Source organism: Pan paniscus, chromosome 8, assembly GCF_029289425.2.
Source record: "Pan paniscus chromosome 8, NHGRI_mPanPan1-v2.0_pri, whole genome shotgun sequence".
Lineage (NCBI taxonomy): Eukaryota > Metazoa > Chordata > Mammalia > Primates > Hominidae > Pan > Pan paniscus.
Genome location: NC_073257.2, coordinates 138,309,847 through 138,326,531, shown reverse-complemented (window position 1 = coordinate 138,326,531; position 16,685 = coordinate 138,309,847). Strand labels below are relative to the sequence as shown.

Sequence of the window (16,685 nt, the reverse complement as noted above, 5' to 3'; positions counted from 1 at the left end):
CTGGGTTGACTGTGGCCCTGTGACTAACTAGCAGGGATATAATGACTAAGGCACGGGGCTTCCACAGGTCCCCAGTGCTTAACAAGCATGAGACACTGGAACTCACGTGCCCAAAAGGTAGGTCCCAAACTCAGCCTCCCACAGAGGAAGAAACCAAGAATTAGAACACAGTCATTATTTCTCTGGGGATCAAGTTGCTGACCACTACTAAACGGTGCGACAAAGAATGTTATAGAAAGGACACAAGAACACATTGGAAAAATGTCCTGTGGCGCCCGGTTATGTCAGCAGGAAAAATGTACATTTCCTATCATTCTAAAGATGTTCTCAAAGAACTATGGAAAAGGACAGAAAGAAAGATATCAGCTTGGGTTGTAAAATTTAAATTGGTTATGGCAATTATAAAAGTAATTTCACTTGGAACACAAGTTAATCCCTAGCTTCTCATTCATTAATCGTTTAGAGAAGCATTTATTAAGCACCTACTGTATGCCAGATGCTGTGCTTTATATCCCCTGCCCTCTAGGCTCTCCGTTGGCACAGGAAACGGTCAGCAGCATAGCCGTGTCTGTGTGGTGGGCCATGGGGAAGCCGAGGACGGCCCCTGACACTCAGAGGAGGGTCTGTGCAGAGGCATCTTTGCCAAGGAAGTGACTTGAGCAGGAACTTGAAAGTATATTTGATGTTTTCAAATCAGACCTGAGGGCAAAGAGCATTGCAGGCTAAGGGAAAGGCACACATGACGCAAGTGGCTGGGACAGGAGGAACATGGTTGATTTGGGGACCTGCAGAGGGTGGGGCCAGGGCGCAAGGGTTGTGGGGGTGGCAGTGGCTGGCGTGAGTCTGCAGGGGTCACGTGCGTCAGGTTGGAAGGCCTTTCTAAACCCACTTAGGAAGTCTGGATTGAAGGCAGAGCCAAGCCTTTGAAGAGGAAGAGACATAATTAGATTTGCTCGAGAGGAAACTACTGCCTCGTGCGCAATGTGGAGGACAGATGGGAGAGGAGCGCGGCTGGGGGCTGAGGCCCAGCCGGCAAGGAGAGCGTGGAGTCACTGTGCAGGAGGGGCTGCGGCTGCAGAGACGCTCAGGATCCAGGGATGGGTCTTTGAGCAGCGAAGAGGTGGGAGTGTTAGGGTTGGCCCTTGAGTTTCTGGTTCTGGTGCTGGAGAGAATGGTGGAGAAGGAGGCAGAGAAATTGTGGCTTCCTCCCCTGTGCACAGGGTGAACTAGAAAACATGCTCACAAGAAGACATGGAAACAGTGTGGCAGAAGGCAAGATTAACTCCACAGGACGGGGGTTGGGGCTAGTGTTAGGCCTGAAGGGGTACTGGGAGACGGGGGGTGGGTGGGGCAGAGTAGCCGCTCTTTTCCAGAAGGAACCAGAGCAAATGCTCAGAAAAATGAAAGAGCACTGGAAACCTTCTAAGTGGTGTGCTGTTGGTAAAGACTCCAAAGCGACAGCTGCAGGTGGGACGTCTACCATGAACAGCCATGAAAACTCCAGTTGGCTTGGGCTTGTAGGTAATAGGAACTGTGGGTGGGTTTTGAGCAGAGGTTGGACAGCTGGCCCAGGAGATGGAGGACCCAGGCATAAATGGTGAGTTGTAGTTGTTGTAGTCGTTGTAATCATGGAGATGCATCCCACGGAGAGGTGAGCCTCCAGAAGGCCACCTCTCCACTCCCCAGAGAATGAGCTCCTTTTGGGCACCTGGTGCTGTGGAGAGATGCAGAGTGGGTATGATATGGTCCAGCCCTCAAAGGAGTCATAGGCTTGTGGGGTGAAAGTATGATCTTCCAACCCCACCTGGTGATGGATGCTGCTGAATGAGTGATGTGTGTTCCCTGCAGTGACGTAGCAGAGGCAGGGATGGGTCGTGCCTTGGGAAGGGGAGAGAGGCTTTTGGAAGGTTTGGACTCAGCCTGGAGGGTGGGAGTCCACTGGGCAGAGGAATCAAAGGGGCTTTATGGAGATAGGCAAGCATGTGGGTGAGGAGTGAGGGAGAGGCTGCCATGCATTTTCAGAACTGGGGTGGTTTCAGGGTGCTGTGTTGAGGGGAAGGTGCAGTGAGGCAAGTAGTGGGGCTGATATGGGAGGGGTGAGCTAAGGACAGAGTGAAGGACATTGTGTTGCTTGCTGAGTCCAGTAAGTGCCCAGTGAATACTCATTAATCCCCAATCCATCAGAAACTGTCCTGCCTGAGATGCTGTTGGATCCATTCATTTCCTGACCTTTTCCACAAGGGAAAGTCAAAATGGCCCCAGGAAGAGCCCCAAACCAGCCTTGAAAGAGAAGTCATCCCAATTACTTATGCAAAGCCAGTGGTCGTCTCCAGCAAGTGCAGGGGAGGGCTCTATAATTGAATACCAGCGCCCTGTCCTTATATCATCAGTGTAGTAAGCGCTGGGTAGATTAATACACTGTCCCAAAACAACCGAACTGTGATAATTGGACAGGACACACTTAATATGAAGCACTGAATAGAAAAGTTTCTTTTCATTTTGAGCAAAGCCATCCTAACCATCAGAAGCCTACAGAATACCTCCCTGGCATAATTAGCTGGTCCTGAAGTCTGGCTGAATGCAAACGCTCTTCCTTGTGACCAGGGCGGCCGGGGGCTCTGTGATGAGGCATGATATTGTCAGCTTAACGAGACCCATTAATAATCCACTGGCGTTTCTATTTTCAAAATTGTCTTCTGTGTCTAATGGTATTGAGGAGCCAGGTGAAAATCACTTGGTGCCCTCTAAATGGGATTCTAAATCTTCTCTCCTAGGAGATTACACATGCTGTGACTTGGTTGTAAAAATAAAGGAATGTAAGAAGAGTGAGGACCCCACCACACCTGAGCCCTCCCCAGCAGCACCCTCGCCAGCACCCCGCGACGGAGCAGGGAGCCCTGGCCTGTCCGAAGACTGTTCTGAGTCTCAGCAAATGCCTGCAAGATCTTTGACCTTGCAAGTAAGGCCTTCTGTGTGTCCTGGCTTGATTCCTGCCAAAGGGAGAGATTTCCTAGGGAGTCCGTGAGCACACAACCTCACTTGCACCTCTGAGGCTGGAAACCTGATTTCACTTTGTAGCAGCTGTGTGACTGGGCAGGTCCCCTAAGCTTTCTGGGCCACTCTGTCACTGTTTGAATAATGGAGATAATGACACTGACTCCTCCAGGTTAGAATGAAGATCAAATACTATCAGTAGTGACAGTGACAGCAGCAGTGATAGATGCTCCAGCATTCCACAGGTCACTTCCTAGGCATCAGTGCCTCCAATCCATGCAAGGCTCCCAGGAGGTAGGAGCATATAGGGGCTCCAGATCTCAGTGTCTTCAGATGAGGACACTGAGCCTTTGAGAGGTGAAGTTGGCCAAGGTCACATGGTCATGAATGGAGGGATAGGAAAGTTTTAGTTTGGCATCTTTTCCCAATTGTTCTATAAAATGTAGTATGCACACATTTTATAAAGTTTAAAAAAATACAGAGAAATAAAAATTAGGAGGGCAAACAACCTCAGAGGAATCCTCTGCTAACTGTATTGCACAGCTAGCCACACCTTCTTGGAAGGCACTTAATAAGGTTGCAAACCTCCCTGCAGTTGCAGTTGTGGAGATGGCTCCATTGGCTGGCTCCTGTACCCAGGGGGCCTCGGTGAGACCTGGGTGAGGCATTCATGGTGCCCCCAAAGTCTCTAAGGCCATTCTTTGTGGGGTGGACAGCCAAGGCAGCAGCTAAACCTGAGCCACCAGGCTGTTCCTAGGGGTTATCTCTTTAGGCATGGAACTCTCTTGAAGCTTCAGCACATCCAGTGTCTTGTACCTTGTGGTTCTCTGTTCCTGGTGGCTGGCACCACGTGGGGAGCTGGCCAAGAAGACTTCTTCCCCAGTGTAGCTGCCAGGGACACATATGTGATACAGACTGAGCCCACACTTCTTCCCCCTGGGCACTCTGAGCTCCCAAGGAAGAGGAAGGGGGCAGAGGAAAGTTTCAGTCATGGCAGCATGCCCAGTGAGCCTTTGCTGAGCATATACATGCAGGACTCCTACTGTGTGAGTGATGCATTGTCAATGAGACATGGCCCATGACTTCCTGGAGCTCAGAGCCTAGCACGGAGGTAAACATATGACTCACTGTTGCTCAAGCCCATCGGTGAAGCACCATGCTCTGGCTCAACAGGGCATTTCAACAGGGATTCCTGGGGTAGATGGAACTTGAGCCAATGGCTATGGGTGGTACTTCAGGCTGGGGACAACTTGAGCAGAGACACTCAAGGAATAGGAAGTTAAGACCATAAAAGGCAGTGCAGGAAAAGAATGGGGTTCCCGTGGATAGGGTGTTACCATGTGATCTACCAAACTACCATGAGCCTCAGTTTTTGCATCTGTCAAATGGAAAGAAATATGCCTGCCTTCCTGAACAGTTGTGGGACTCCACGAGGTGATGAATACACATCAAGCACCTAGGCCGGCATCTGGGACGGAGCAGAATGGCAGTTAGTCTTGTTCAGGAGATCTGTGTGGGTGGCTTAGTGCATGGAGGTGGGAGTGGAGACATAGGGACTTCTGACATGGTTTGTGGAGCTCACAGAACTTTCTGTATAGGCAAAGGTTTCCTCCCAGCTCTTTCTACCCAGGAGGAGGAGCTGTTTCCTTTAGCGGCAGTTGTGGTGCCTCCTGAAAGAGCACGTTTTTCACGCTGAGTGGATGATCTGTGTCTGTGCTTCTTGGGGCTTCCAAGTGCAACAGAAGCAAGTGACTCAGCACCTCCATGCCCTCCACTCCCATGTCTCTTTGGAATACAGAATGTAGGGCTCTTGGATCGTCTTTTGGGAACAAATGACTCAGCAGGGTAGAAAGATGAATGGGCAGACGTTGCCTCTGCGCTCCCAGCTTTGATGCCAGTTGCCGGTCAATCCTGCTGCAGCAGGGGCCTCGGCGCTGGCCAGGCCTGACCCCCAGGACCTGTGTTGTCAACATGCCTGTTACCTTCTTTACACAAAGATGTGCAAGAAAAGTGTGACGTACTTTTGCACCGTGGCTTTTGGTCTCTGAGTGTTGTGCTTGCCATCGGCTTCTTGGCCGCATCAGACAGATGCGTTGCCTTTCTGTGTCACTGCTCTTAAAAATGACGTATTTTCTTTGCTTTGCATAGGAGGCACTGGAAGTTCGTAAGCCTCAGTTCATTTCTCGCTCACAAGAACGGCTGAAGAAGCTTGAACACATGGTCCAGCAGAGGAAAGCCCAGCGGAAGGAGGACCTGAGGCAGAAGCAGAGCCTCCTTCCCATCCGCACCAGCAAGAAGCAGTTCACGATTCCCCATCCTCTGAGTGGTAAGCTGCAGGTGGCTTGTGGAGACTGGAAAAGACCAGGGATGGGGGGTTCCTGGAGCTGGAGGCTTCACTCAGGGGTGATGGCTCCAAATGATGCCACTGACATACGCAGAACCTGTTATGGCTCCAAGTGGCTGACCCTCAGCATCATAAATCCTGTTCTTGGAGCCAGCCCATTTTGAGAGATCACATATGGGCATTGAGCTCAGCAGAAACAACTTGGGACACCAATTTACCATTACAGCTGGGACAGAAGCCACACCACTGTAGCAGCCAGGGTAGCAAGTTCAAATTCTTGGCTCCTAATAGATATTTGCAAGAGATCCCCTTTGCCCTTTATAGATTGCAAAACAGATCTCGGGGTGAGAGGTTGACTCCAGCTTGTCTACATCAACATTCGTCATCTTGAAACCCCTTTCCTGCTGTGAGCTCAGAGAATACATGGCCGGCTTCCCAGCACTGTGAGGCCAGTGTCACATTGACCCTGTGAGGGAGGGCACTTACTTCCTCACTGGAGAGGGAGTTTTCAAGACCCTTCTCTGGGTGCCATGCTGGGAGCAAGACTGACCTCAGTCCCTTCTTCATGGAGCTTATAAACAGACTATTAAACTAGCAAGAATAACAAAAAGAAATGAGGGTAAGGATGGGGGACATCAGAGCACATACTTAGTGCCTGCCAACCCAAATCTTAAAATCTAGAGGCCTGGAGAAACCCCAGTTTTATTCCTTTGGATAGAGGAATGAGAACTTTCTTCCTAGGAAAATGTTTTGGCCCCTAGGAGGTGAAATCATGAGTATAACTCAGAATAAAAGTCTTTTGGGGAAATAACCATGTTCAATAAAGTGCAGCTTAGCAAACATTACCAAGATCTTATTCTGGGTGCCTGGGGGACTGAGGAAAATGGTGTTGTAATAGAATTCCTGTGAATCTCCCCAGTCTACGGGCAGGCTAAGTCTCCTTCTCTCCACCAGAACTCTGCTGGTGGAGCTGTCTAAAGACCTCGGGGAAGGATGAATTTGAATGCATCCTTCCCTGTGGCTAAATATTTGCCAAGACACCTGCTGCTCCCTCCTCATGACAAGTTCCAGTATACTAACGAAAGGGGATGTGCAAAGAGCTCCCCATGGGAAAATGTGTCTCTAACCAGTGCTATAAGTCCATTGGCAGATAAAGGTTCAATGGGGATATAGTTTCCAGGAAGCTTTTTCATCTCTGGCCTAATAAAGAGAAAACTGGGTTCAGGCACAGACTTCTCAAGTTGCTGTGAGGACCAAAGCCAGCACCAGGAGACCCCTGGGGCCTTCAGTGCCTCCACTGGCCCTGGGCAGTGTTGGGTGATGGTGCCCAGGCTGTGTGGGCCCCTCAGCCTCAATAGTTCTGAAGATGCTACTTGAGAGCATGGTTAGTTACCAAATTTGTGGTAGGCAACTCACATACACACACAAAATGGCACTGAGGGCTTCCTTTTCAGTCAGGTCCCTTCACTTTGGGAAGAAACAGAGACCCAGAGACCTTAGGGAACCTGTTCAGTGTGGTGCTGCACTGAGCTTCTCCTCTCCTGGGCCAGCACCTCCCGGCTGTGCCATTCTGCCAGCCACAAGTGGTCTGGGACACCATCATCCCAAGCGCCAGAGGCAATGTGGCCTTGGTCATCTGTACTGATTTCCTAGGGCTGCTGTGAGAAATCACCAAACACGGGGGCTTAAAAGAACAGGAACTGGCAGGGCCCAGTGGCTCACACCTGTAATCCCAGCACTTTGGGAGGCCAAGGTGGGTGGATCTCTTGAGCCCAGGAGTTCAAGACCAGCCTGGGCAACATGGAGAAACCCTGTCTCTACAAAAAGTACAAAAATTGGCCAGGTGTGATGGTGCATGCCTGTAGTCTCAGCTACTTGGGAGGCTGAGGTGCAAGGATCACCTGAGCCTCGCTAGGTCGTGGCTGCAGTGAGCCATGATCACACCACTTCACTCCAGTCTGGGCAACAGAGCAAGACCCTGTCTCAGAAAAAGCAAAATACAAAAGCAAAAACAAAAACAAAACAAGCCCAGAAACTTACTTTCTTGCAGTTCTAGAGGCCAGAAGTCAAAACCGAGGTTTCCACAGGATTGGTTACTTTCTAGAGGCTCAGTGGTCAATCCTGTGTCCAGCCTCCCTCCCTGCTCCTGGCGGCTTCCTGCAATCCTTGATGTTCCTTGGTTTGTAGATGCGGCACTACAGTCTCTGCCTCTGTCTCCACATGGCCATCTTCCCTGCGTCTGTGTCTCTATGTTCAAATTTCCTTTTCTCATAAAGACAGCAGTCATTGGATTAGGGCTAACCTCACCAGTCTGACCTCATTTTAACTTGATTACCTCTGCAAAGACCCTATTTCCAAAGAAGTCACATTCAGAGTTATGGGGGATTAGGACTTAAACATATCTTTTTGGTGGGGCGACATCATTACACTCATTATATCATTCAACTGTGGTGTTTGCCCAAAACAAATATCCTTACAAGTTCACATTCCTTTAAATGGAAGTCTTAAAATTGTATGTAATAAAAGGTAACCAGGCTCAGTTCAGAATGTTAACTGAGTACCTTTTACTCCCCACATTCCAAGACAGTCCTGGCAACCAGCATGCTCTCAAAGTGGGACTTGGCCAACATGGGTTTTATGGCCACCCTGACCATCCCTGCCGTATTTATGTGTTGATGAGAGCTTTACTTTTGGGTTCGTTTGTGTTAGGTCAGTGAAATCAGACAGCCTCTGAAACCAGAGCCTCATACAAGCTCGGGCAAGTGAGAAGAAATGTTTAAGGCCCTATTAAACAAGTCTGCAGTACACATCTTGTCTTCAGCCTGTCTGCTGGCAAGATGATAAAAGCAAAATGCAGATGTTTTTCTTACATGCTAAATTAGTTAATAAATCATATGCGTGAATGAGCTTTGGCTACAGTGTCAAGGCGTCTGTTAAAAAGAAGACTCCTATTTGCTTTTGGTGCTGGGGTAGCTGCCTCTGATCGGGGCTTGTCAAGCAATCTTGGCTCAGGAGCAGAACCTGAAAGGTTCAAGTGGGAGCCCCGGCAGCTGACAATGCCAGAGAAGCCAGTCCCTGGACTTGCAGGGGATGACTATGGTGAGTCAGGGGACCAGCTGTACTTCATGGTAGCTAGTGAATTCTGAGCACCTTTGAGACCAGGGGAAGAGTGCTGCATGTGGGTGAGTGTTAATTAGGGTTAGGACTCCTTGTTTGGAGGCAGGAAAATTTTCATGAACAACTGGGGACTCTAGAGGGACCAGGAAGTAGCATCATCAAGGTCATAGCTACAGTCTGTACCTGTCTTGACTATCTCATCACCTGTGGTTTGAACTCTCAGAGCCAATAAATACAATGCGTAAGTCTCTCTCCTCACCCGGGTGCCACCTGAGCCACCTTCCCACATCTCTAGCAGTGACAGAAGGAACTTCTTTGTCCATCTCTTCAGCGTACCTTGTTTGAGAACCCACACAGTGCTAGGCACAGTCCCTAGTCTGCCCACCTTGTGGGGAAGCAGGCGGGTGAAGAGGCAATGGTCATAGGATTCTCAGAGTACCATGAAAGGAGTTTGCCAAGGTTGTTGTGGAAACTCATAGGTGGTAGCCTTGCTCCCACCCTGGGGAGGAACGTTCCCAACATGGGGGAGAACCATGCCAATAGGGCAGGGTGGGTGAGGAAGGGAACACGCAGTGATGAAAGGAGGCTGGGGACATGCAGTTTAGCTATGATTGGATGGTAAAATGGGGATGGGCGGGGAGGCAAAGGGGCCAAAGAGGAGCCCAAGGAAAGATGAACTGTAGATGCTGCTAAGTGTAATCTTGTTCTGAGGTCAAAAGCAAGGCTGGGAGCTGGTAGTGTAGCTTCAGGTACAACATGATGAGGGTGGGGCCTGGGCAGGGCAGTGGTATAAGGAAGGTAGTGGATACCAGGGGTTCTCAGGTAGAGGGATCAGTGGGAGGTGGTGATTGTGAGATGTGGAAGAGGGAGGCTGACACCCAGGCATGCCAAGGAAAGGTGGCAGGAGAGCTGGCCTTTGATTTCAAGTCTCCGACATTAGGAACACTCCAACCCAAGGGCCTCTCTCCTTCCCAAGTCAGGGCTCTACCTGTGCAATTCACCAGAGTTGCCTGGGAGTGATAAGCAAGGCTTCCCCATCATCACTATGCAGCTCCTGGGGTGCCAAGTGGATTGGGTCATGTTCAAAGGCCGGCCATAACCTGGGAATTAGCGTGTTCCAGAATTTGTCATTGCTCTGCCTTACAGGATGAATCCAGAGCAGGATAGGCTAAAAATAAGTGTGAAGCATCAGGCACAGCCCCTGCAGGTCATAGTGGGGACAGTACCTGCAAGTATTAGGGGGTACAGTCCCCGCAGGTGGGAGGGGTACAGCCCCTGCAGGTAGGGGACACAGTCTCTGCAGGCAGTAGGGGTATAGCTCCTGTAGGTAGTAGGGGTAAACCATAGCTTATAGGCAGTACGGGGTCAGCCCCTGCAGGTTGTAGGGGCACAGCCTTTGCAGATTGTAGAAGGTACAGCCCTTTTAGGTAGTAAATTTACAACCTCTGCAGGTCATAGAAACACAGCCCCTGCAAGTTGTAGAGGGTATAGCCCCTGCAGGCAATAGGGGGTTCAGCATTTGTAGGTCATAGGGGTACAGGCCCTGAAGGCAGTAGAGGTACAACTCCTACAGGTCATAGGGGTACTGTCTTTGCAAGTCATAGGGATACATCTCCTGCAAGTCATATGGGTACAGGCCCTGCAGGTCATAGGGGTATATCCCCCGCAAGTAGTAGGGGGCAGAGCCACTGCAGGCAGTAAGGATACAGTCCCTGTGGTCATAGGGGGTGCCACATCTGCAGATTGCAGGTGCTCAGTCAGTGGCAGTCTTCACCATGCCCCGTTGACACAATTGTGCCTGTATCCTGTGCCCACTGCAGCTCCTCAAACCTGGCCCTGGTTATCTCCTTCTAGGCTGGGGGCCCAGCTTCAGAGCCTCCCTGGATTCCATCCCTCACCCCAAAATCCAGACGCCTCTCAGCCTGACTCTGCCCACTCTCAACCTTTCCAGTTGGTCTCATTTCCTGTCCTTCCTTCACTCCAAAAACATTCATGATCAGGGTTCCCAAACCACCTGAGAGAAGCCTGTCTGTTCCTCCTCTCTGTGCTATAAAACCCTGCCTAACCTTGCAAGCCCCTCTCAAGTCCAGCCTTTTTATTCATCTCTTACCCCCAGACCCTTTCCTGTGCTTCCTGTAATAACTGAGCTGGGCTCTGGTGGCTTTCATCTCTCAGCCGAGCACTTCGTTATGAATTACTGCTACTGCCTGTACTCACTGCAGTTAACTCAGCCTGACAGTGCTCAAACTCAGCCCACGTTGCCCCCTTCTGTTCTCAGTTCATTTCCCCCTCTGAGGACATCTGTCAGGGTCCTCCTCCATGGCTCTCTCAGTTTGTCCCCTTAACCTTCGAATGTGTAGAAAACCCTTCAGGAACATCCCCTTCTTCTACAAAGCCGTCCTGATTCCCATCCTTCTTTCTCCCCTTCACTCCCTCTCCTCTCCTCTCACTCCCATTTGAACACTCTTTGCATCTTGGTATTCTTGCATCCCTCCAGATCACCTGCCTTCTTCCCTTCTTCACTTTGGCTGAAGGTTGTGTGGTTGTGTTGGAAAACCTTCTAGATTGTAAGAGCTGGTGGGCATACTCCACACCAAATCACTGCGAGAGGCCCTGCTGCATCTAGCACAGCAGACTGAATTCATCCAAATTGCATTATCCGCACCTCCCAAGGTGAGCCAAGTCAGAGCCATTCAAATCATGCACCAGTAGAGGAATGGAATTCTCTGGAAGGCACGGCAGAATTCCTTCTCCAACAAATCTTCTTTCCCTGATGATTCTTGGTTGGAGCAAGTATTAAAATTAATTTGGATTCCCAGAGCATCTAGCTGAAGATGCGACCCAGGAGACAGGAGACAGAGGTGGACGTTATCTCAGTAATAAAGATTTGCTCACTGAGCACAGGCCGCACTATCCTTCCTATTGACCGGTCTGATCTCAAGGCTCTCATTCTCCATATAGCCTTTAATAAATATTTGGGGCTAGTTCTCCTGATATTACTCACAAGAGAATTTTTAAATGTGCTTATCAGATAAAAATAAATTTTTACTTTATCAGTCTACAAAGAAAACAGGAAGCATGAATTACTGATAAGGCTGTTTCCCCAATTCAAAGACATTCACTTGTACACTTTTATTATTGTCCTTCACAGACACTGTGAGGTTGTATGTTTTTATTAAGATACTTGGGAAGAAAAGACCAATTTATGTCTATTGATTAGAAGTGGATTTAAAGGACAATTGTACTTCCAATTAAAATAATGTAAGGTAAAAACACTGAGTTTCAGAATGATAAGGAAAATGACTTTATGAGGAGTTACATTTCCCAATTGCCTTGATTTTATTTTCCAAGTGATTTCCCTTTATACTGCACAAAGCAGCTGAGTAATAAACCTTGCAGTGACACCACAGATATAAATCTACTTGGCAACAAGCATAAAGTTTATTAATAATCTATAAATCGCCATATTTTATGGTTCTCTAAAAAATGCTGGGAAACCCTGGAATTGGAGCAAACGGTGAAGTTACACTATCAGACTTGTACTGGATGTAGCTGTTTTATGGTGAGGTTGTGATTCAAGTCATTGTTAAAATTCCTTTAAATGAGCAGTTTAAACTTGTCATTAAAAAAACCATACGCCCACATTTTGTTTCAACTTTAAGATTTAATTGACAAATAAAAGTTGTATATATTTGTGCTGAATGACATGATGTTTTGATATATGTACATATTGTGAAATTATTAAATGCAGGTAACATATCCATCACCTTGCATACTTTTGGTGAGAATATTTAAGATGTATTAATACTACTCCCAGTAATTTTCAAATATAAAAAAGCTTTATTATTAACTATAGTCACCATGCTCTACAGTAGGTATCCAGAATTTACTCGTTCAGTTTAGCTAAAACTTTGTACCCTTTGACCAGCATCTCCTGGATTCTCCCCTGCTATCCCCTGGTAACCAACATTCTACTCTCTACTTCTATGAATTTGATATTTTTAGATTTCACATATAAGTAAGATCATACAGTATTTGTCTTTCTGTTCCTGGTTTATTTCACTTAGCATAATGTCCTCCAGGTTCACCTCTGGTGTTGCAGATGACAGGATTTCCCTCTTCTTTAAGACTGTATAGTATTCCGTTGCATGTGTATGTATGTGTGTGTATATATATATCAATAGACTATGAGAAATTGTGTGTATATATACACACATATGTGTATATATACATTATACATATATGTGATATATATGTACACACACATATGGATATATATATATCAATAGACCAATCAATAGGCATAAATTGATCTTTTCTTCCCAAGCATCTTATAAAAACACAACACCTCACAGTGTCTGTGAAGGACAATAATACACACACACATGCACACACACACATATACACACACTACATTTTCTCTATCCATTAATCTGTTGATAGACACTGAGGTTGATTTCATATCTTGGCTATTGTGAATAATACCGCAATGAACACAGGAGTGCTGATACCTCGTCAACATACTGATTTCTTTTCCTTTAGATAAATTCCCAACAGTAGGATTGGTCATTCTATTTTTGCATTTTTGAGGAATATCCATACTGTTTTCCATAATGGCCATACTAATTTACATCCCCACAGCAGTGTGCAAGGGTTCTCTTTTCTCCACATTCTTGCCAACACTTGTTATAGTTTGTCTTTGATAATAGCCATACTAACTGGTGTGAGGTCCTAGCTCATTGCAGTTTTAATTTGCATTTCCCTGATGGTTTGTGATGTTGCATGTTTTCTCATATACCTGTTGGCCAATTTTGTTTTTTTAGAAATCTCTACTCAGGTACTTTGCCCATTTTTTAATTAGGTCATTTGCTTTCTTGCTATTGGGAGTTGTCTGAGTTCCTTATATATTTTGGATATTAACCCCTTATTGGACATATGGTTTGCATATATTTTCTCCCATTCTACAGGTTGTCTCCTCATTCTGTTGATTGTTTCCTTTGCTGTGTAGAAGCTGTATAGTGTGATATAATTCCATTTGTTTGTTTTTGGTGTTGTTGCCTGTGCTTTTGAGGTCACATCCAAAAAATTATTGCCCAAACTAATGCCACAGAGCTTTTCCTCTGTTTTCTTCTAGTAGTTTTAGAGTTTCAGGAATTACATTTAACTCTTTAATTCATTTTCAGTTCATTTTTAAATATGGTGTAAATTAAAAGTCTAATTTCATTCTTCTGCATGTGGATATCCAATCTTCCCAACTCAATTTGTTGAAGAGATTTTCCTCTCCCCATTGTATATTCTCAGCTCCTTTGTCAAAGATTAGTTGAATGTAAATACATAGATGTATTTCTGGGCTTTCCAGTCTGTTCCATCAGTCTATTTGTTTTTATGCCAGCACCATGCTGTTTTGATTACTATGACTTCATAAGAGATTTTAAAATTAGATACCATGATGTCTCCAGTTTTATTCTTTTTGCTCTCAATCGCTTGGGCTATTTGGAGTCATCTGCAGATTCATATGAATTTTAAGATTGCGTTTTCTATTTCTGTGAAAAATGTCATTGAAATTTTGATAGGTGTTGCATTAAATCTGTAGATCACATTGGGTAGTACAGATATTTTAACAATATTCTGCAAATCTGTGAGCATGGAATATCTTTTTACTCTTACTTTTTACTTCTTATCTTTTAATTATGTCTTCAGTTCTTTCATCAGTGTTCTATAGCTTTTCGTGTACATATATATTTCACTTCCTCAGTTAAATTTATTTCTATGTATTTTATTTTTGTGATGTCAGTGTAAATGGGATTGTTTTCTTGATTTCTTTTTCATATAATTCATTGTGTGTGTACAGAAATGCTACTGATTTTTTTTTTTTTTTTTTTTGAGATGGCGTCTCTGTCACCCAGGCTGGAGTGCAGTGGTGCAATCTCGGCTCACTGCAACCTCTGCCTCCCAGGTTCAAGCGATTCTTCTGCCTCAGCCTCCCAAGTAGCTGGAACTACAGGTACATGCCACCATGCCCGGCTAATTTTTGTGTCTTTAGTAGAGACAGGGTTTCACCATATTGACCAGGCTCGTTTCAAACTCCTGACCTTGTGATCTGCCTGCCTTGGCCTCCCAAAGTGCTGGGATTACAGGCATGAGCCATCGCGCCTGGCCCCGCTACTGATTTTTGTATGTTGATTTTGTATCCTACTATTTTACTGAATTTGTTTATTATTTCTGTTTTGTGGTGGAGTTTTTAGGGGTTTCTACATATAAGATCATGTCATCTGCAGAGGTGATTTCACTCTTTCTTTCCAACTTGAATGCTTTTATTTTTTTTTCTTAAATAATTGCCATAGCTAGGACTTCCACTACTATGTTGGATAGAAGCAGCAATAATAGGTATCCTTGTCTTATTCCTGGTCTTAGAGGAAAAGCTTTTAACTTTTCATCATTGAGTATGATGTTAGCTGTGGGCTTATTATATATGGCCTTTAATGTGTTGAGGTATATTCCTTCTACACCTAATTTGTTGAGAAGTTTTACCATAAAAGGATGTTGAATTTTATCAAATGTTTTCTCAGTGTCTTTTGAGATGATCATATGGCTCTTGTCCTTTATTCTGTTAATGTGGCAAAGCACATTTATTGATTTTTGATACTGAACCATCATTGCATCCCAGGCATAAATCCTACTTGATCATGGTGAATAAGTCTTTTAATTTGCTATTGAATTTTGTTTGTTAGTATTTTGTTGAGGATTTTTGCATCTATGTTCATCGGGGTATTGGGCTGTAATTTCCTATTTCTTAAAATGTTCTTATCTGACTTTGGTGTCAGAGTAATGATGGCCTCATAAAATGAATTTGGAAGTATTCCCTCCTCTTCAATTTTTTTGAAAGAGTTTGAGAAGGATGGTATTAATTCTTCCCTAAATATCTGGTAGAATTCAGCCATGAAGCCATCTGGTCCCAAGCTTTTTTTTTAAAGAGAAGATTTTACAATTTCTGATTCAATTTCCTTACTCATTGTGACTCTGTTAGGATTTTCTATTTCTCCACAATTCAGTCTTGTCAGGATGTATGTTGTTAGGAATTTATTCACTTCTTCTAGTAGTATCCGATTTGTAGGTGTATAATTATTCTTAGTAGTCTCAGTCTCTTATAATTCTTTGTATTTCTGTGGTATCAGTTTTCATGTCTCTTTCATTTTCATTTGATTTGTCTTCTCTCTTCAGTCTAGCTAGAGATTTGTCAATTTTGTTTATCTTTTCAAAAAAACAATTTTCAGTTGTGTTGATCTTTTCTATTACTTGTCCAGTCTCTCTTTCATTTATTTCTTATCTGAACTTTGTTATTTCCTTCCTTCCACCAACTTTGGGCTTAGCTTGTTCTTGTTTTTCTAGTTCTAGTTCTTGATTAGTCCCTTGAGGCATAGCAGTAGGTTGTTTGAGATCTTTCTTCTTTTTTAATGTAGGCATTTACTGCTATAAACTTCACTCTTAGAACTGTTTTTGCTGCATTCCATATGTTTTAGCATATTGTGTTTCCATTTTTGTTTATCTTGAGATATTTTTAAATTTCTTTTTTTGATTTCTTCCTTGACCCATTGGTTGTTCAGGAGCATGTTGTATAATTTTCACATATCTATGAATTTTCAAAAATTCCTCCTGTTACTGTAGTTTCATACCATTGTGATGAGAAAAGATACTTGATATGCAGCCGGGTGCGGTGGCTCAGGCCTGTAATCCTAGCATTTTGGGAGGCTGAGGCAGGGGGATCATGGGGTCAAGAGATCGATACCATCCTGGCCAACATAGTGAAACCCTGTCTCTACTAAAAAAAAAAAAAAAAAAAAAAAAAGAGCCAGGCATGGTGGCAGGCTCCTGTAGTCCCAGCTGCTTGGGAGGCTGAGGCAGGAGAGTCACTTGAACCCCGGAGGTGGAGGTTGCACTGAGCCAAGATTGCACCACTACACTCCACTCCAACCTGGAAACAGAGCAAGACTCTGTCTCAAAACAAAAACAACAACAACAACGAAAAGATACTTGATATGATTTCTATCATCTAAATTTATTAAGACTTATTTTTTGGCCTAACATATGATCTATTCTGAAGAATGTTCTATGTACACTTGAGAAGAATATTTATTCTGTTGCTGTTAGATGGAATGCTCTGTGTATATCTGTGAACGCCACTTGCTTGGATGTATAGTTTAAGTCCAATGTTTTCTTGTTGATTTCCTTC

The 16,685-nt window shown here is 45.2% G+C and overlaps 1 protein-coding gene across 7 annotated transcripts in view; it reads left to right on the top strand.

The window, feature by feature from the left end:
- The window catches only part of C8H10orf90 (chromosome 8 C10orf90 homolog), a 256,566-nt gene that overhangs the window by 206,760 nt on the left and 33,121 nt on the right, over window positions 1-16,685 (top strand). For all 7 annotated transcript variants that reach the window (XM_055093466.2, XM_055093465.2, XM_055093471.2 and 4 more), the window contains 2 exons: window positions 2,775-2,959; window positions 5,143-5,320. In XM_055093466.2, coding sequence (XP_054949441.1) covers window positions 2,775-2,959; window positions 5,143-5,320 — 363 coding nt within the window. The remainder of the gene's footprint in view (window positions 1-2,774; window positions 2,960-5,142; window positions 5,321-16,685) is intronic.